This window comes from Aulostomus chinensis, chromosome 4 (assembly GCF_037954235.1).
Source record: "Aulostomus chinensis isolate RoL2024-O1b breed Wild chromosome 4, RoL_Achi_v1.0, whole genome shotgun sequence".
In the NCBI taxonomy this organism is placed as follows: domain Eukaryota; kingdom Metazoa; phylum Chordata; class Actinopteri; order Syngnathiformes; family Aulostomidae; genus Aulostomus; species Aulostomus chinensis.
In genome coordinates this window covers 311,188-331,977 of record NC_141323.1, presented here as the reverse complement: position 1 = coordinate 331,977, position 20,790 = coordinate 311,188, and the positions used below count along the sequence as shown (strand labels likewise).

General features: G+C 42.0%; 1 protein-coding gene across 5 annotated transcripts in view; it reads right to left on the bottom strand.

The window, feature by feature from the left end:
• sbf1 (SET binding factor 1) overlaps positions 1–20,790 on the bottom strand; it is a 116,710-nt gene that overhangs the window by 29,034 nt on the left and 66,886 nt on the right. For 4 of the 5 annotated variants that reach the window (XM_086200935.1, XM_086200936.1, XM_086200938.1 and 1 more), the window contains 15 exons: positions 20,429–20,691; positions 14,662–14,834; positions 14,495–14,568; positions 11,455–11,647; positions 11,209–11,336; positions 10,951–11,126; positions 5,368–5,504; positions 4,112–4,319; positions 3,783–3,979; positions 2,903–3,040; positions 2,723–2,818; positions 2,428–2,502; positions 1,636–1,808; positions 343–519; positions 59–160 (listed from right to left, as the gene is read on the bottom strand). In XM_086200935.1, the coding sequence (XP_086057061.1) occupies positions 59–160; positions 343–519; positions 1,636–1,808; positions 2,428–2,502; positions 2,723–2,818; positions 2,903–3,040; positions 3,783–3,979; positions 4,112–4,319; positions 5,368–5,504; positions 10,951–11,126; positions 11,209–11,336; positions 11,455–11,647; positions 14,495–14,568; positions 14,662–14,834; positions 20,429–20,691 (2,310 nt within the window). The remainder of the gene's footprint in view (positions 1–58; positions 161–342; positions 520–1,635; positions 1,809–2,427; positions 2,503–2,722; positions 2,819–2,902; positions 3,041–3,782; positions 3,980–4,111; positions 4,320–5,367; positions 5,505–10,950; positions 11,127–11,208; positions 11,337–11,454; positions 11,648–14,494; positions 14,569–14,661; positions 14,835–20,428; positions 20,692–20,790) is intronic. The other variant, XM_086200937.1, reaches the window with a different exon arrangement.

Here is a 20,790-nt window from a genome sequence, read left to right as displayed (position 1 = left end):
TCATGAGCCGCAGGTTGAGTATCACAGTTATATAGAAAATGTTTATCGCCATCCAAACCTGTGTAGTGACATCCCAGCCGTCTTCCAGGCTGACCATGACAGATGAGCCAGTATCTAGGAGCTCCACTACGAGTACAGACACCTGTAGCACCCTGTGCAGCTGCACACAAACACACCATTATAACAAATTCCACTTCAAATCAAAACATGAGCCAGGGCAATTCAATGACTTGTCTGACACCTTGTCTCTACTACTAGGCTTTAATGAAATTGTGATGAACTGCAATGAAACACACAGATCAGTCAATAAAGATAACAATCAGCCACATTGTAAGCACTTACCAGTGCCATCCACTCAGAATCCTCCAGGCAGCGCAGGAAGCTCATGTTGGGGTCAGAGGTGGAAGAGCTCGGCACACAGGCCTTCATCAGTTTCTTGAAGCTGTTCTTTACCTGCCGCACATCACACACCTCGATAGGAACTACCTCCCACTGCTGAAACGAGTCCTGCTTCCCACCCTGAACACAATACGACACAATACAACTTAAACCATTGATTCATTAACTTCACACCCAATCTCCCATTTGTGTATTCTATTTGTATATTCACTTGACCCTTAATAACTGTTAAAGTACCAAATTTGTGCTTGGGGTCCATGTAACAGGGGATAGCCACACTCATAAATCTCAGTTCCTCATACAACATTTATAAAGGTTTATTTGAGCGTGATTCATTATTCTGACTGAAAAGAATATGAATAATGAGACAACAGATGAAATGTAGCCATACTGAGCATCTACACATTTTTTCTGATCATCTCGAAGTTTATCATATTGTGCCACCACACTTCACCATGACATTATCTTTATTAAAGCAAACTAAATCACTTTCATTAGTGACTCAGACATACACAATATATTAAATATTCTTACAGACGATGATGATTAAAAGGCAGCATGACTTGGAGGAAGGTGGCCATCCCAAGGGTTGCTGGTTCAAGTCAAGTCAATTTTATTTGTACAGCGCCAAATCACAACAAAAGTTATCTCATGACATTTTACAAGGAGAGCAGGACTAGTACCACACTCCTTCAATGAATTTACACCCAACAATTCTCCATAAGCAAGCACATCAGGTAAAAGCAGCAACGAAAACCTTTCTTTTAACAGGTAGGAAGGACATGCAGACCCAGGCTCAATGGGAACAGCCTTCTGCTTTGACCGGTTGGGGGGACAGAAAGCAGGAGAGCAGGGCAGAGACAAAGACTGATAATGGACGAAAACAGATATACAGATGGAAAGAGAGGAAACACAATCCTCACTTTTCCTGACCATGTTGAAATATCTTTGAGCAAGATACTGAGCCTCAAATTGCTCCTGATGGCCTTGCAACGGACTGGCGATCCTTCCAGGGTGTACCCTAACTCTCCCCAATATCAGCTGGGATAGGCCCCAACCCCCCCCCACAGCCGTTACGCCCCCGTAAAGAAAATGGATTGATGGATGTATGATGATGATTATACAGAAAGATAGAGTTTATGAGAAATACAGCATATAGTCAATATTGTAGAGACCCCATCAAGATTTCACAAATTGTGATCGGGTGGAGAGTGTTAATGGAGTATTATTGGTCACCTTCAGCTGGGCCTTGTCTCCAATGATGTATAGGTAGGCCTTCTGCTGGCGGAGGAACAGTGCCTCACTTGGCCCTCCATTGGGCTGTGGAGATTCTTTCCCTGCGAGACGTGTCCCCACATCTGGGTTGTAGGCACTCAGACGCCCACTCCCCCGGATGCTGCCCCATTTACCTGGCACGCCCACCCGCGTACACGCACACACGCGCGCGCGCACACACACACACACACACACACACACCACACACACGTAAAGTTAGCATCTTCATTAGATTTCTTACCTGGACACTGAATCATCATACAGAAGAATTTTCTATGCTCATCAGTCATGAAACCATTTTGACCCGAGTTTTACTAAAGCCTGGTTGTTGGCACGCTCATATATAACGTGCACAGCTACTGAACTTTATCGTCAAGCTGGTAGACAACTTTTAAGTGAAAAAATTAACTGGTCCAGTTTACTCATTTTAGCTCAATGATATCTAGGTGATGATGCAATTCTGATTGTAGTTAACATTTGAAAGACAGAGGAGTAAAAGAAAAACCATAAACATGACAGTGGAGCTGCAGCATCAGCATGCGTACACCCACTCCCCAACACGCACGCACGTGCGCGCATACACACACACACACACACATCAGATCTCAGATGAACACAAGCAGTAACAACTGACCATTAGTTGCAGAGACAGCATACTACCAGTGATGACGCCAAACATACTAACAGTACTGTTAAAGAGATTTGATTGGTAAGACAGGAATAGAGGGAGGGGGTGGGCATGGCCTACTGTACCTCTAGGAGGATTCCTGGCCTTGCCAGACACTTTGGGCTGAGACAGGGAGATGACTTTCGCCCTTTGACCAAGTGCTGAGGTCAAATCACAGAAATGCCCCATTAACCAACAATGCATACTCATCCCGAACAAGAGCTACAAGGGATGCATTAACTCTTTGTGGTCCAGTCCCAGTTAACAGTAAGACAGTATAAATCAAACATTGTTTTAAAACCTGGGACTAAGACATACTGACTGACACTAATATATAAAACTACAGGAGCCCCCTGCAGGGTGCACAAAAACACGTCTTACCCCCTCGGCTGAAGGTTCCAGGGATGTCCTCTTTGGTGCCCATCACTTGCTTCATCAGAGCACCAATCTTTGGCTGTCTCAGCTTGTCTGACGAGTCTGAGGACAGAGGCAATGGTGAGCTCAGGGGCATATAATCAGTGAGGTTCTTCTGAGTGAGATTATGTGTGTATGTATACCAACCAGAAGTGCTCATATGTGTAGAGGTGAAGCCACTGAGCGTGTTCCTGCCACTGCTCTCACTATATGAGGGCATGGAGCTAATGATTGCCTGCAGGTACTTCTCCTGTTCCAGACTGGTGGAGTCTGCCTGAGAGGGCCCTGCATACATGATCATATAAACGAGTGAAGTTTGTTTTCAGCAGTGTTCTTTTCAAAGTTTGTTTTTCTATGTGCAATTTTAATAAATAATAAGAGAGGATTGAATTTCCTGACTACTTTTAGCAAAAACAAAATTATTTTCTACACAATTTTGAGGCGGCATAGTGGTGCAGTGGTAGCACTGTCGCCTCACACCAAGAAGGGTTTCGGGTCCCAGCTCGGGCACGGGATCTTTCTGTGTGGAGTTTGCATGTTCTCCCCACGCCTGCATGGATTCTCTCCGGGTACCCTGGCTTCTTCCCACCGTCCAAAGACATGCATTTGGGGACGAGGCTAATTGGATACTCTAAATTGACCGTAGGTATGAATGTGAGTGTGAATGGTTGTCTGTCTATATGAGTTGGCCCTGTGATGGACTGGTGACCTGTCCAGGGTGTAACTGGCCTCTTGCCCGTAGCTGCTGGGATAGGCTCCAGCCCCCCCGCAACCCTTAACAGGAATAAGCGGAAGAAAATGGATGGATGGATGGACAATTTTGAATTTATGCATCTTCTCCATTGCATTTTCAGGCTCTTGATAGGCTTATTGTAACTTTGACAGTGACCTCTGACTGTGGTACACCTTACAACTATGCTGAATCGGGATCTCAGCAGCTAATATTCAAAACCTTGGACGTGTGTAAAAAGTATGTTCCCTGGTAATATAAATGTTCAAAGCACCACACACACACAAACGTCTGTACCTGCTGAAGGGGCATTGGGGGACTTGAAGAAGCCCACAACCCCTTTGGCATGAAGGCCTGCAGAGCGCAGTAATACAGCCTTGGTTCGAGAATTCCTCCAGCAAACCACAGGGAAGCGGTTCTGCCGGTAGCAGCGGCAAATTCTCTGGATGGTTGTGTCTGGGATACTCTGTGGGACGATCAAGAGGCCAGGGTAGCTAACACACACACACACACACACACACACACACACACACACACAAACACACACACACACACACACACACACAGCTTTACGCAGTGAATAGACCACATCCGCCTATCATACCAATCTGTCTTCACTCTCTTACCTCCGGCAGACCGTGTACATGCGGTTAACGGTCGAAATTCTGAAGGGTTCGTTTTTGGAGCGGGTCAGGCTGTTACTGAGTGTGCCGAGACCCAGACGCTGGTAGTCACGGCAACAGGCTCGCTCCACCACATTGCTCATAGTTTGTCTGTCTGAAGAGCGCATTGTGGAGGAGAGAGTGTGGGAGCTCTGGTCCACTTCTTCTGAGACTGTGGAGTGTTAAAAAACAACAACAACAACAACAACAAAAACAGGTTTGGAGACCTTGATGAATCCAATTCATGTGTGAAACAAAATTACTTTATTCTTTTTTTTGTCTTCTCCCCTTGTTTACTCCCAAAAAGAGCTGAGAAGAGAGGATTTGGATGTGAAAGTCCCACATATATTATCCATAAAGGGATTTGATTATTAGCCATAATACTGTATCCAAGATTGACTTGGAATTGGCATCCCCAGCTATACCACCTGATTGCCCGATAAGTTATATTCTTTGTTCTATACACTGAGTGGCGTTTTTAATTCCCTCCTGCACAGTACTTAAATACTTAAATAACATAAATATAGTTGAAATGTGTATGTATTTTAAAGTATTTTTCTGGACATAAAAATGTAATCTGAAACACAAAAATCTGGTATTTGAGCATCTAAATTACTCTCCCCAACTGTACATTGGCAAGTCCCATTACTGTGCTGTCCTGATTTTTGCTGCATGCCTTATGGTTCCTGCCAAACTGCAATCAATTTGGAGTTGTTAGCCACATCTTTCCACCTGATGTTGAAGAGTTTCCCCAGGGGGTTGGAATACAAGTGAGGATCATATCCCCAATTCCTCTCTTAAACAGGTACCCAGACTGACCAGAGGAGGCACAAGAGCAGCAACCAGGACTCACACCCAAATGAGGATTCCCAGCCTTTTCTCTTTCCCCAACTGCAATCAGTGAAGAACCATCCCAAATCTGGCTATCATTGGTGTCTATCAGACACCCCTTTTCAACAAGCCCAAATATATTGAAAAGCGATGTACTAAAAAGCTTTAACTATAAAAACACTGATATGAACCAACTATAGCAAAAGCTGTCCATGTATCTCTACAGTTTAGCTTCATTTGACATAAATCTTAAAATATGGCAAGTCTGTCTAAATGTATCATTTGGCAGCATTTGTACAAGTGATGGGTATGCAGTGACAGCAGCAGCAAAGGGAGGAGAACAGGAGGAAGGTGTGTCAGCATGGCGAAATGACTGGTCTCTGTAGTACCTGAGATTTCATCCTCATCCAGTTCTGACTGGAAGCTGCTCCGGTTCTCCCAAGTAGGAGGAGCATACTTCTTCCTGGTAACGTACTGCCGGCCAATGGTCCTCTTGGCGGTCTTCACCAAGTTTTTGGAAAGTGTCCTGAAAGAAATAAAGAGGTTGAACATTTTTAAAACAGTGAGTTGAGTCACTTGAAATCCAATTCCCAATTGATATTTTAACAAACAGAAAACCATTTAGTTCATGACAACAAGCTAATTTGACAGTTCGACAGCCATGAATTCATTCACTTGTGTAGTGTGCTACAGGCACAGGGGTCAGAATTTAAATGTGTGTATGGAGGCGCACTCTCTCTCACTCTCACACACACACACACACACACACACACACACACACACACACACACACACACACAGGAGGCAGAGATGGAAACAACAGGCATGATAAAACAATTGATGCATTTCCCACAAATGAAATATTCAATGGCTCCCTGACCCTGTTCTTTTCATTCATTTATTAGGGCCTGAGCCTGAAGGTACTTCAAGCGAAGACCCTATTATGTTTGCTCGACACACTTGGCACTTCAAAAGTTACTTTGACCCCCTAAACATGCTCGAAAACTCACCAAATTTGGTACACACATTGGCTGCGGCGAAAAATTCGATTAAAAAAAAGAAGCGCTCTACTCAGGCCCTAACAACGCTGCTTGTTCATTCTTCTTTTTCTTCTGAGAGACAGTGTGTGCATGTGTGAAAGACAATCATGTGGCTGAATCAAGAGATGATCAATGAGACCTGTGAGAGCTGTGTTTAACTGGGAAAAAGAGGAAAAAGTAGCCCAAGATGAAAACACAATGATGACCTCTTCAAGCTTTAAAGAGTCAATCTGCTCCAACCAGCTCTTCAGAGAGAGACGGAAACACTAGAATATATATGACAAATGATTAAAAATGTGTGTTGCAATTTAGAAGTTAAAGTGGTATCATGTGATGCAGCCAGTTGCACTTAACGCTCTGCAGTCCTGCACAATATACTCTTTTTTTTGACAGTATAGTTTCACACTTGAGTCCTTGATGCACTGTGCTGTAACATCGGCAAGAGTAGGATGATGATGTAGATAAAGTCTTGTTTCTTTCTCTTTTGGGGTTTCTCAGTCCAATGAGCTGATATTTTGCCAGACTACAAATCAGGGTCATGCCAAAAGACTATTCAGGCCAGTACAACCTTGTTTTGAAGAAGTAGTTTGACATTTTATTAATTAAGGCCTGAGCCTGAAGGTACTCCAGGCGAAGACCCTACTATGTTTGCTCAGCAGAGCAACACATTACCAGCACTAAAAACACTAAAAACACACTCTAAAAAGTCAATAACGCCACCTAGGGAGCCACACAACTAAAAGATAATTTCTGATAATTTAGAGCGCTCTAACTCCTCCCACGAATGTCCCACAAACATGGGACCAACACCGTTGGATTCGTCTCATGAAGACGCAAAATTCATACACTCTCACCCCTCACCTATCTACAACAGAATGCCCACAAATTGGAAAAAACTGTCAAAATCAGGACTTTTTTTACTCCCCGAACAAAATCTATCTCCTCCTAGGGCATTAATGCTATCGCTTCCAAACTTACACACATCAATCACACAACTCTGCTCTTCGAAAATCTTAAAAAACTTTGTAATAACTCACTCGGTGTCCATTTTACAAGCCCTCAAGGTGGGGGAGACACATTTTATGCTTACAATGGAAACCAATGGGGAGGCCGTGTCCTCTCATGGTACATACTCTCAAACAAACGCTTCTCACGTCTACACCATACATCCCACAGCTTTTACAAACACACCACTGCATTTCTGACAAAAGTCCATACAAAAATATGATATTATGTGTCACTTTTGACCAACATATGCCAACTTATTTAACTTTTACACACTACAATTCTGTTAATGCTCCTCTGCTCTCCACTCTAGCACAGATCAAAGACCGAGCAGTGGGGGAGGGGTTCTTAAAGGGCCAGCTCTCAGCTCTCCACTCACTCTCTGCATCAGACAGAGGCCTCTTAAGCCTGATTTATGCTTCTGCGTTGTGGCGACGTCGTACCTACGCCGTACCTACGCCGTACCTACGCCGTCAACGCAGACCCCTATGCCGTAGCCCGACGTGCACCTCCAAAAAATCCTGACTACGCGTCGTGTCAACGCATAGTGACGTGAACGTCAACGGACTGTGATTGGTCCGCTCACACGACGTTTCCGGTTCAGCACAACAACACCGCTATTTTTTAAGTTTCTGTGGTGAGAGCAACACGCAAAAATAAAAATGGACCAAGCCGAAGAAAGAGTTATCGAGGAGGTTCGCAAGCATGACCACCTTTACAACTTCCATTGTTGTCTCTGTCTCTGACCCATGTGCTATGACCGGAAGAAAACTAAGGAATTCGACAAGAGTCCCCCAAAACCATACGAAGATAAAGCCACACCCCTCTAGTGGCTTGGCAGTGAATTACAGAGCAACGCGTTCCCTCGACGCAGAACTATAAATGCACAATGACGACGTAGGGGCTACGGCGTAGGTACGGCGTCGCCACAACGCAGAAGCATAAATCAGGCTTTACTCCTAAACTAAAAGGCCTACAAACTTGGCAAATACACCGCTGGATTCGGGCTGGTGTCAATGACGCGGCCATAGGCCGGGGGCTCAGGCCCTAACAACGCTACTTGCAGCTTTAATTCTATCCCTGTTAGAGAGATTGGATCATTGATAGAACAACTCTGATGTAAGTATGAAGTTAAGTGTGGAGAAGACTAGAAAAAAAAAAATCTCAACAGCAAACCTGGCTTAGCCCAATGGTCAAACAAGATTCACCCTAGCATCTCTTAAGTCAAGTCAAGTCAATTTTATTAGGGCCTGAGCCTGAAGGTACTTCAGGCAAAGACCTTATTACAGGGGTGTCAAACTGGTCCAGTAAAGGGCCGGTGTGGCTGCAGGTTTTCATTCCAACTGAACAAAAGCAACACCTGAATCTACTTAAATCAACCAAGCTGTGTCCACACAGCTCATTGGTTGGATCAGGTGTTGCTTTTGCTTGGTTGGAATGAAAACCTGCAGCCACACCGGCCCTTTGTGACTGTAACAGAGGGCAGCACATATCCAATTAATGGGATTCATCTAATAGTTATTGGCCTTTAAGCTGCATTTTTCTTTTACCCCTTTGAGGAGGTTGGGCCGTGACTGGGATGGCCCAAAGGCCAGTTCCAGGCTGCAGGCTGTAAGAATCCCATGTGCACTCTATAAAAATATTGTCTAAGTGCCCAAAGTGAGTATTGGAATGTAAACTAATTGGATGAATAAGGCCCTTGTTGCAAACAATGAGGTAGGCCCACCATATATGGTAAAATGCAGCTCGTTTGGAGTACAATCATGTTTGCGCAGATATCCCTGTTACAATATTTCCTTGACTTCTACTCATACTAACAGCCGCCCCAGCCCTCACAAACTGATACTTAACCCCCACCTTTACCAAACTTCAGCACATATAATTCACAGGCAAATTAGATTGCCCAAGTTGATGAAAATTACACTACAGAGTGCAATAACTTTTTAAAACTTTGAAAAGTCAATAATTAATTATCAAACCACAAGTTTAACAAATGAAAATGCTTTGCAGAAAATCAATATTAACATGTTTACATAACATGAGTGTGACTGTTAGGCAAACAGCCTATTGCTGAACATACTATAAAAAGCTCTCAATAGACAAAGATATGAAATGACTTAATACTGATTGATGTGTGTTTTTCAGTCCTTCTGAAGTTCACTGCATATTTACATATAAGGAAAATATTTTAACATAACCAAGCTAACAAAATGGTAGGTAATGGCAGCGCACTGCGGTGCAGCGGTTTCTAAAAGTCCTGGGATTAATCCCACTTTACCTAACCTTGGAGAATCAGTGATAAATACGTGTGTGAAGTACAGCTCTAACGAAATTATCTAAATTACAGACAGTTTGAGGACTACCATTTCATCAGTTCTGAAAACAACTCTTGGTAGACTGCCGCTACTGAGAACAATGCAGTAGCGCAGCAGACCACAAGGCCAAGCCAGCAAGAGGAAGCGGAGTGCTTGGAAGAAAAAGAGGGGAAAGAGGGTTGGTTGGCTAGCTCAGCTAAAGGCTAGCAAGCCACAGATTCCGATTCCAACAGACCCACACTAGAACACATACAAGAAGAACCGCTCCACTGATGACGCCATCTCAACAGTGGTACACACAGCCCTCACCCACCTAGAGAGCAAAAGTTCATACATTCACCTGCTATTTCTGGACTTTACCTCTGCCTTCAACACCATCATTCCACAGACACTGGTGCAGAAACTGACAACTCTAGGGCTAAGTCCCTCACTGAGGAACTGGGTCCTACACTTTCCTGCCAACAGATTGTAGACCATCAGCATCCACAACACTGTCTCCTCTTCCATTCCCCTCAGGACTGCTGAGCCCCCTGCTGTTCACTCTGCTAACATATGACTGCTCTGTGAAACACCAAACTGACACATAGTGAAGTCTGTCACAACAACTCAGCACCAGCATCACCGTGTGGCATGGCAACTGCTCTGCTGCAGAGAGAAAGGCTCTGCAGAAGGTGGTGAAGGCTGCACAGAAGATTGAGAGAAGTAGCCTCCCAACTACCACAAATATTTACATGAACAGATGCAGAAAGAGGGCCACCTGCATCATTACAGACTCCACTCACCCCACACACACAATCTTTGACCCTATGCCCTCTGGTGGGTGGCTGCAGAGCATTGGGAGCAAGACCACCAGGCTCAGGAACAGCCTCTTCCTGGAAGTTGTTGAACTATTGAACTTGAGTGGTACTCTTGTGTCGAGTTCTTGATGGTGGATGCTCTGTGCTCCACCCACATGACAGGTTCAAAGTAGGGCTGCACGGTATATGCGGTAGAAATGACATAATTTGACCTTTGTGGAGATTTGCACTCTACCGTCCTATCATAGATGACATCATCACACCTGCCTCAAAATGGCTGCAAGCACAGAGCTGGTGGAGGAGGAGCTGGTAAAAAACAAAAAACAAAAAAAAACGGTGCTATGTCCATGATTTGGACTTATTTTGGGTTTAAAAGATTGGACGTTGAACAGAAAACTATACTTTCCAAGCTTTGCTGATTGATGGTGACGCAAACAAAGGTAATACAAGCAATTTATTTTACCATCTGTTTTGTAATATAAAAAAACATTCTTTTGTACTTCTGTTATAAGTTAACTGTGTTCATTTGCACTATTTTGCACCATGAAGTGCTGGGTTTTCATTTTGAGCTGTGAATTCAGCTTTCTGCACAATAAATGCTCTAAAAATATTATATCTTTGCTTTTTATTGTCATTTTTACACTTAAATTTATACCCGATATATACTGTTACCATGAAGATATTCGATCTATACCGTGATATGAATTTTAGGTCATACCGCCCAGCCCTCGTTCAAAGATTAAGAGTGATTAGCACTGTTAGTTCCTTGGAGTCAAACTATAACCAGTATTTTTTAGTGGGGCATCATTACTTACTTGAGAGACTGGTTCTTGTCCTTCGTCTTGTGCTCCACCACCAGCTTGCCACACTGACCCACAGTAAAAGCAAAAGTCCCCTGGACATGCTGAGGATAACGCAGCTTGTGCATGTGCTTCCTAAAAACCTCAGCCAAGTCCGCTGCAACCTCTTCATCAAATGCAATCTTCATTAGCTGTAGAGGGATGAGATGCAACATTATGGTGCATGAACAGAGTTACAGCCTCACAAGGCAGTACAGCAGGTGAGGATGTTACCTGGAAAGTGCAGGAGCGTAGCTGCAGCCCCTCCTGGACAAACTGATCAATGGGCAAGGTGACTGAAATCCTCTTCTCCTTGGTCAGAGAGGCAATGGGGAATGAGCGAGTCACTACCTGCTCACCCACTGCAGTAGGTGACAAAGGAACCAGAGACCAGACCCATACATGTTGACACAGAAGTAATAGAGATTGAGAGACAAGTTGTGTATGTATTTGTGTCTGTATGTTTGTAAAATCTCTCACCCAGTGGGTCAGTGGGCGTGCCCTTGAAGATGAGCCGATAGGTGGTAAGGAAGATGGCTCCCTCTGCGGGGAGCAGCGGTGGCCCACCCATCAACCCCGTGGCCTCCTCACGCCCATCTGGGATAAGGTGGACACGCATGCCATCCATCACAAGCTCCTCTCCTGCCAATAGTGTTGGCCTCAGCAGCTTGGGCTGGTGGTAGACAGAGAGAGGACGCGTAACGATGCAGCTTGATTTGAACTAAATCAAGGAAGAAATTGTTTAGTATTTAAACAGGGCTCAAAGTACATGTGAGTACTTTTTATGACTAGTTCCTGTTCCATATCAAGATTCCAGACCATTTCCACATCCTACTTTCTCTTCATTTCAGGCTAAATGATTCTCATACTACTTTCCCTCTAAATATTAAAATTTTTCCTGTAACAAAAAATAAAAAACAACAACACACAAATACAGAAGAATAACCCCCTGCCTTTTAACTTAAACAGAAAACGGCACATTCCAGTGTTATAGTTTAATATTTTTTTCTTTACTTTATAAGTTGGATAGTGACAATTTAGTATTTTTATAATACTTGAACGTATTGAGATATTTCCTCTTGTGATTTGATATCAATCCATTGTCGATAATTAGTATTTTTTCAAAAACATTAACAAAATAATAAAAACAGATCCCACATTGCCATGTTATTCAGTTATTCATGTATATGTGTGATGGCGGCACAAGTGAAGACTTTTTGATAAAGTTTCATGTCTGGGCAGTGAATAAATGGCATTTTCCTGGGATTTACAGATATTTTGATATATCCATGATTAATTTTCTTGCAATATATTGACTATTGATATATATATATATATATATATATATATATATATATATATATATATATATATATATATGAATCGCAGTCTTTAATGTGTAAATACTATTGTCATAGTATGATATCGTGACTGTGATTCCCACACGTACTCATAGCAGTATTTAGTTGAATAATGTTCAGTTTAACCTCTTCAGGTTTGTAAAAAATATTGCTTTATCAGGGAGAAAACTAACGTCGTCCCGTCGTCGTAATTAATTGTCATCGGGAGGATCAATATTCTCCCTTGGAACGACTTCGGGACAACAAGAATTTTAAAAAAGCTGAATGGAAAAATTCAGTTGGCTGGCGCGCTCACGTGTGCGTTGTCCAGTGGGAAGCAGACTGCTTGCAGCCAATGTCTGTCACTGTGTGGTGACTCAGTGATGTTGCGTTGGCTGTGTGTTCACACCAAACGCGAACGCAAATTTCGCATCGTGTCATTCGTGCGAATTTGACGCCAGATTATTTTAGTGGCCATTTGTGTCATTTGCGCGAATACGTGAATTTGCTCACCTGCCAGAGTAACGAGTATTTCCGGCAACGTTTCTTTCCACCAATTCACCATGAATATTCAAACAACTGTTGCGTTGTACCCGCTGTGGAAGGCAAAACTAAACACCGTCGTATGTGGGTTAACAACACCATCTAGAGGCGAGCTCAGCTCGGTGAATTTCACCACTCGGTGAACTGAGCTCCTCCGGGGGCTGCGGTGGATTACTGCCGCTTCCAGCGGTGTTTTCGGATGACGACTGGCCAGTTAAATGACTATTATTATTGAGATGTATTTAAAAAAAAAAAAGAATTTAAAAATCGGGTTGATTCAGGACGGTTCAAAATGTTTTTTGGGACATTTTCGGGACGATGGTGAAAAAAGTTAGTTTTCACCCCTGCTTTATATGGGATGCTTTTTAGAGGAAAAGATGGCTTAAGGCTTAAAGCCTCAAAAACATGCATCTAGGGGTCACACACAAGAGTTTGGGAACTGCTGCTAAGATTTTCCTGATATTTCATTCGTATACCTGTTTGTTAACTGGGCTTGAATAATTTGACTCGTTAACATAACATGATTCATTTAAATTCTTCTGTGACAAAAAAACTTGCCTAACTGATCCAATTTCAACATCTAAAACATAATGGATTAATATATGGATTAATTGTAGCACATTAACTGTCATAAGTAGGGCCAAACAATCAAACATGAAAGAATTACCGTACTCTACTCAGAATGTCATGTTTACAAGCATGCTGATGTTACAGAGTTCAGACAACATAAAAAAAACAACAACAAAGGTTATTGTTGTAATGATTGAAAGATTGTTGTGCACCACACTTAGAGCCAGAGCTGACAGAATTGAGCCAGATGATGTTACAAAAATGAGTATCACACAGAGCCAAATATATAATAATGTAAGTTCATATGTGTTAATATGTTGGAATGTTCATCAAATTCTTGAAAACAATGCTGAGTATTAAACATTCTGAATCTTGATAAAAGAACGCTTACTGTAAACCAGAGAGGTCTCTGAAATGTTTTAGAAATATGAACAGCATGTAATATGAAGATGTATAAATTGGCCAATAAAGCTTCCTGTGAGCCTCCACATGATAGGAACTGAATTACAATTCTGTTAACCTGATTCATTATGTGTTGCACAACACTTAATGCCACATTCCAGCTGCAGTCACTCAGAAGTAAAAGTAAGCAGTTTCCCCTCAAGGCCTTTTACAGCTTGGACCCTGACAGGTAGAAATTATGGACATATTACTTTTGTCAGCCCACAATCACATGTGTATAAGTTAACCTGACATTTCAACATTTCTGACATGAACTAAGTTGACAGAATCATGCTGGGGAATGGAGCTTTGCCCCATCTCTCTCCAGCACACACAGCTAGCAGGACCCTTGAGACTGAAGGCACTCAAGCCTGCAAGGCTCCGGGGATTGACTACTGCTCCACCAAGCCTCAGAACATCAAACAGCAAACCAGGGGGAGCAGTCATCTAGCATGCACTGTTCAGGCGTGCTGTCAGTCACACGGTTCTGTCTCAGGAGGACAGACATACCTGCCATGACACTGTGAGCCTGAGCGGTAGGGATTGGTGGAGAGGGGAGTGGGCAGGGCTGGCTGGGGTTCTGCATGGCCTTTCTTCAGCAGAATGTTAAAATAGGAATTGGTTACCTTTTGGATTGGCGGCAATCGTTTACTCTCCCTGTGGACTGCATCTAACGTCTCGATGTGCATCTGTACAATATCTGCAGACAAACAACCAGGGATAAGTAGAGTGCCATGATGTCATGACCTGTTTCACATGGCATTTGTTGTGAGGTATCATGAGGATACATTACCTGGAATCATGGTGTGGAGAGCCTTTAGGTGCTCGTTGGTCACGCCACTTTCATTACACACTTTATCCACAAAGCGGTTGATAAAGCGCACCACTGAGTTGGCAACATCAGAGCTCTCAGCATCTTCAAAACCGCTCTCTGTGTCGTAACTCTCTGCCATACTGCCTGCAATACTAAAAGACAAAGAAAAAATCTTGAGCTGTAATGTTTCTGAATATTTGAAAAAAGTTACTTTCATTAGAACCACATTAACCCTAGAACTACCAAGGTGTCATTTTTACTACCCCTGGCACTTTAAAATACATGTACCGTATTTTCTGGACTACAACTCGCTCCAGAGTATACGTCACACCAGCCCAAAAATGCATAACAAGATCGAAAAAAACACACATAAGTTGCACTGGAGTTTAAGTCGCATTTTTTGCGGGTTATTTATTTTACAAAATACATCAAAAATAGACATTTCACCTTGGAAGGGAGGTTAACATTAATAAAATAATAGAGAACAGGCTGAATGGCTGTAAGATATGCCAACATAAACAACATTCAGCGAAACGAAAAATAAACATGAACGGAAAAGGTGTCCGCACGAACATACGGTAATAAACAGGTAGAGCATAAAGAACAAAACAACTACTGTACTTTTACATTAATAAGAGCTCGCAATCACTCCACATCGCTAAAGCCGTTGAACTTCTCCAGTCCCTAACAAGCTTCTCACTTACTCCGAACTTCCTGTCTGCTGCTTGATTGCCGTTTTCAGCTGCAAATCTCACAACTTGCAGCTTGAAGTCCGCAGAATATGAGTTTCTTTTTGGCGGCATTTTTGTTTAGTGGTGATCGGTAAGCTAATGTTTATTTTATTTGTTTTAATTTTAAATTGTTACAGAGTAGGAGATATCAGCGCGTAACTCTAGAGCGCCCCCTCGTGGCTGTCTGTGATTTTATTCTATTTTTTCACCCATATTTAGGTCACTCTGGAGTATAAGTCGCAGGACCAGCCAACCTATGTAAAAAAGTGCGACTTATACTCCGGAAAATACGGTATCTGTGTCAAAATAAAACCCTACATCTCTTAGGACGCATCCAGGGTAGTCCAAGGGACTCAGTTTGATTGGGCGGGGAATACAAAAAATTGCTCATCAATTGTCCAGGACTGAAAACAGCCAGCTTGTCCACTTCCTCTCTTTGGTTTGCTGGACAGTTCGTTTGCATTTACTACTGTAAGCAAACTGCACCAGGGTTAACTTCCAGAGTAACCGAGACCCACATTTCAAGGGGGACCAGAGTTCACTTGTTCTGTCCACACCAGAGTTTGGATGAGCTTCACATCTGCCCAAATGAAGCAGACCATCCGAGGATACAAGCTCTGGTCCATTTAAAGTGGACCAAACAGCTCTGGTGTAAAAGCGACTTTGGTAAATGACTTTTCCTAGCATAGATTTATCAATATTCTAGTGAATTTCATGGTGTGTGGAATGAAAGAAAAAATGTAATAATTTATGACTTCAACATAGGGGTCATTTTTACCCCCTACAGAAACAGCAGCGTAACTGCTTGACATTGGCACCACTGTTGGGATGCTCAGAGATGCCTATTTTTGGGAGACAGATAATGGTGAGGTGAGTGACTTAGAGTGTGGTCAAGACATGGCTGACTAGTAATTCAAGATGAAGAGGCAACATTCCTAAAAAAAAAAAAAAAAAAGCTTCTTGCAACACTACACATTAGCTTAGACCTGCTGGCAAATCCCATTCTTTTTGTACTAGCTGAATATTTTGCCTGCAGTAGCTTAAGTGAGGCTGTGGCACATCTGTGAATGTCCGGTAGTAAAGGGGCAGAGAAGTGCAATTCATTTCCAGTGAGTTCCTTGTTTAAAATTTGTTTTCTTCTTCTGCAACAATCAAATTCTGAAGAATAGTAATTTAGACCCCAACATTTTTAATAATTACCGGCCTGTATCAAACTAACCATTTTTAAGTGAGATTCTAGAAAAGCTGGTTTTTAACCAACTACATGATTTCTTAAATAGAAACAATATCTTAGAGCAAAATCAGTCTGGTTTTAGAATGAACCAGAGTACAATTATGGAATAGCCTGCCAGAGAACATCAGGGCCACAGAGACTGTTGAGGTTTTGAAAAGGAGGCTCAAGAGTCATCTTTTTAGTTTGGCCTTTAACCGATTTCTTTTACTCCTTTAATTTTATTATACTTACTTTTAAGGTCTAATGTTTTTAATGAATTATTCTTAAATCTTTTATGCATTTTATTTATTAAATTGTTAGATCTTTATTTTTTAAGTCTTTAAATCTTCACATTTTCTAAATCTTTATATTTTAAGCATTTTATCATTATTTTATTATTTTTTGTTAATTTTATTTTTAGTATTTACCCTATCCTACTGTCTTTTAATATGTCAGTTTTCTATCTACCCCTGAACATGCATGAAATTCGGTACAATTCGGCACATTTGTCCAGTCTAGCGACACATTTGCTAATCTAAAAAAAAACAAAACAAAACCCAAAAGTCAATAGCGCCACCTAGGGAGCCACACAACTAAAAGATAATTTCTTATAATTTAGAGCGCTCTAACTCCTCCCACGAATGTCCCACAAAAATGGGACCAACACCGTTGGACTAGTCTCATGAAGACGCAAAATTCATACACTCTGACCCCTCACCTATCTACAACAGAATGGCCACAATTTGGATAAAACTGTCAAAATCAGGACTTTTTTTACTCCCCTAACAAAATCTATCTCCTCCTAGGCCATTAATGCTATCGCTTCCAAACTTTCACACATTACTCTCCAAACTATGCTGATTAAAAGTTGTTAAAAGTTTTCATATGAATTTCTTGGTTTGGATTTTACAAGCCCTCAAAGTGGGGGAGACACGCTTACAATGGAAACCAATGGGGAGGCCGTGTCCTCTCATGGTACATACTCTCAAAGAAACGCTTCTCACGTCTACATCATACATCCCACAGCTTTAAAAAACACACCACTGCATTCCTGACAAAAATCCCTACAACAATATGGTATTATGTGTGACTTTTGACTAATGTATGCAGACTTATTTCACTTTTACACACTAAAATTCTGTTAATCCTCCTCTGCTCTCCACTCTAGCACAGATCAAAGACAGTGCAGTGGGGGAGGGGTTCTTACAAGGGCCAGCTCTCAGCTCTCCACTCACACTCTGCATCAGAGGCAGGCTTTTAACTCCTAAACCACAAGGCCTAGGGATTTGCCAATTACACCGTTGGATTCAGGCCGGCGTCAGCGACGCGGCCACAGCCCGCCTGGGGGCTCAGGCCCTAACAACACTGCTTGCAGCTTTAATTGGTCTATATCTCTTTATTTTTCACTGCTCTAGTCCTTAACAGCCCCTGATAACACTGCCCATCTTTTGGCAGCATTGTGAAGGAAATCTCATTTGCTTCAAACCAGCTAATTAAAACACCCCTCATGCCCATAGTCTTCTTCTTGTGTTGTATTCACAGTTTGCTTAAATGTTCTTGACAATTAAATGGAAACAAGAATACTGACAATATTTAATTACTGACAATAGTAAAAGGAGACTCCAATATAATTTTTAATCTTGTCCTATTCTCATTTGGTTACATTCACCGGGACAAATTGTCAATTTTTTTTTAATCTAACAAATAACATCCTGAGATGTCTGCAGGAAAAGTCATGCTGAAATTCATCAAAGTGAAGTACTGACAGGAATTCTGTCTCTTTCTAATGAGCCTGTTCATTTACAGTCGTCCTCAAAATTATTCATACCCTTGCTAATTCTTGGGATTTTTTCATTTAGTGATGAAATGAATGCATGTTTTCAAATTTGTGTTTCAGCTTTATGTGACCAACAATTGAAAGAATGACAACAATATATAATGAAAGAAAAAAAATATTTCTGGAGTATTTTATTAACGGAGTCCAAAAAAATGCCATGTTCAAAATTATTCATATCCTAGTCCATCATCTTTATTTAATAGTCAATGGCATAGCCTTTATTCTTTAACTGCTTCCAGACGATTCTTGTACGTGTCCACAAGCTTCTTGCACGTCTCCTGTGGGAGGTTGGCCCACTCTTCCTTGGTGAATGCCTCAAGCTGGGTCAGGTTGGTTGGTTTCCTCGCCATCACTCTGGTCTTCAAGTGATGCCACAAATTCTTGGGATTGAGGTCAGGACACAGTGTTCTTTGGTCTATAGGCTTCTCCTTTCTTCCTCCAGACATATTGAGTATCCATATGGCCAAATAACTCCAGCTTTGTCTCATCAGACCACAGGATGGTTGACCAAAAGCTAGGATCTTGCTTCAGATGACCTCTACAAAAGGCCAGGCGAGCTACCAGATGTTTTTTCCTGAGCAGCGGCGTCTTCTGAGGTTTACGTCCATGGAGACCTCCTCTGTGCAAAACTCACTCAATGGTGGACCGTGACACCTTTGTCCCTGTCTGCTCAAGTGTTTGAATTAGGGCCTTGGTTGTGGTCCGTGGGTTGGTGTTGATCTCTCAGCAGATTTTCCTGGCAAGTTTGGGGGACACCTTACGCTTTCGGCCACGCCCACTGAGGTTTTTGACAGTGTTGAACCTCTTGTGCTTGTTGATGATGCTCTGGACGGTTGAGACAGGGACACCATACTGCTTGGAAATGGCCTTGTAACCCTTTCCTTCCCTGTGGGTACGAACAAGACGCTGACGTGGGTCCTCACTGAGCTCCTTCTTCTTACCATGATGACCAGAAATTGACAATGACCTGAACACTTTCCCACTATTTATACTCTTCTGGAAAGATGTCTTTTTTCGCTTTAGCATTTGGCCAATAATGGTAAATAAAAGGTTTTATTCCATTGTGACATCTTGAAGGAATTATTGGACAAAAATTACCACATTTGGCACAGGTTTGTTGAAATATTGTCAGGGGTATGAATAATTTTGAAGTTGGCCTTTTTTGGAACTCCATCAAAAAATAACCCAGAAATATATATATTTTTAAATTTTGTATTGTTGACATTCTTTCAATTGTTGGTCACATAAAGCTAATACACAAATTTGAAAACATGCGTTTATTTCATCACTAAATGAAAAAATAACAAGAATTAGCAAGGGTATGAATCATTTTGAGGACGACTGTATTTCAAGATCCATTGATATTGTCATTTTTTAAATAATTTTTTCCAAATTCTATTTCTTTTACATCCATCACCCGTCTTTTTTGGCTTTTTTGTATATTGATGTATCAATATGTATGTCTTTATTATGCCCCCGTCCACCCCACCACCTGCTACTGTGCCTGTCATCATGTAATTGGTCACACAATCACAGCACATCATTGGCAGAGCATAAAGTTGCCTGTGCCATAGAGGAACTGTTATAAATATCTGACTTCCAAAGTCACAGGGGAATATTTATCTGATTTTGATATGTATATGGTATTTGAATGTGATGAATGTCAAAATTTTTTGGAACACAAGGATAAACATAAACACAGAAGAAATAAGGGCCAAGGTGCAAATACCACAACAATAAAAAATACCACCAGTTCCCTTTAAATTCTTGTTTTACAAGAGTTTAATCTCATTTATTTAGGAACCAATTTAATTTATTTGACCAGTGGTATGTGCTATCAATGTTATTTGAATGACTTCAGCTCGATTTGCCAGTCTCCTAAAGTGACATTTCCATCTGTTCAGCTGTTGCATGATGTCAACAAACACTAAGGGAGATACCAAATGTAAGTTGACATGTTCTCACCTGTTTGTGACGTAGCTGTTGCTGACACTCTCCACATCTCCAAGGCCAGAGCTTCTGAGCAGGCGGTTCTTGCTGGTGTCCAGTGGCAAAAGCAAATAGCTCATCCTGTTGGCATAGTGGATGGCCTGGCTGAACACAGTGCTTTCCTCCTTCTGCACACGCTCTGTCTGCAGCTCCTTGCTGAGTGTCGGCCACAGCCGGCTCTGCTCAGATGCCAGCTCCAGGGCGCAGATTTCATCCCCAGTGCCTGATCCCTCGTGCTCCTGAGAAAAAAATATTCAGTGGTAGGTATATCATGATTGATGATCTCACGAAAAAAGTGACTTTCTGCTCAGCAGGTCTCAACAATGACTTATAAGACT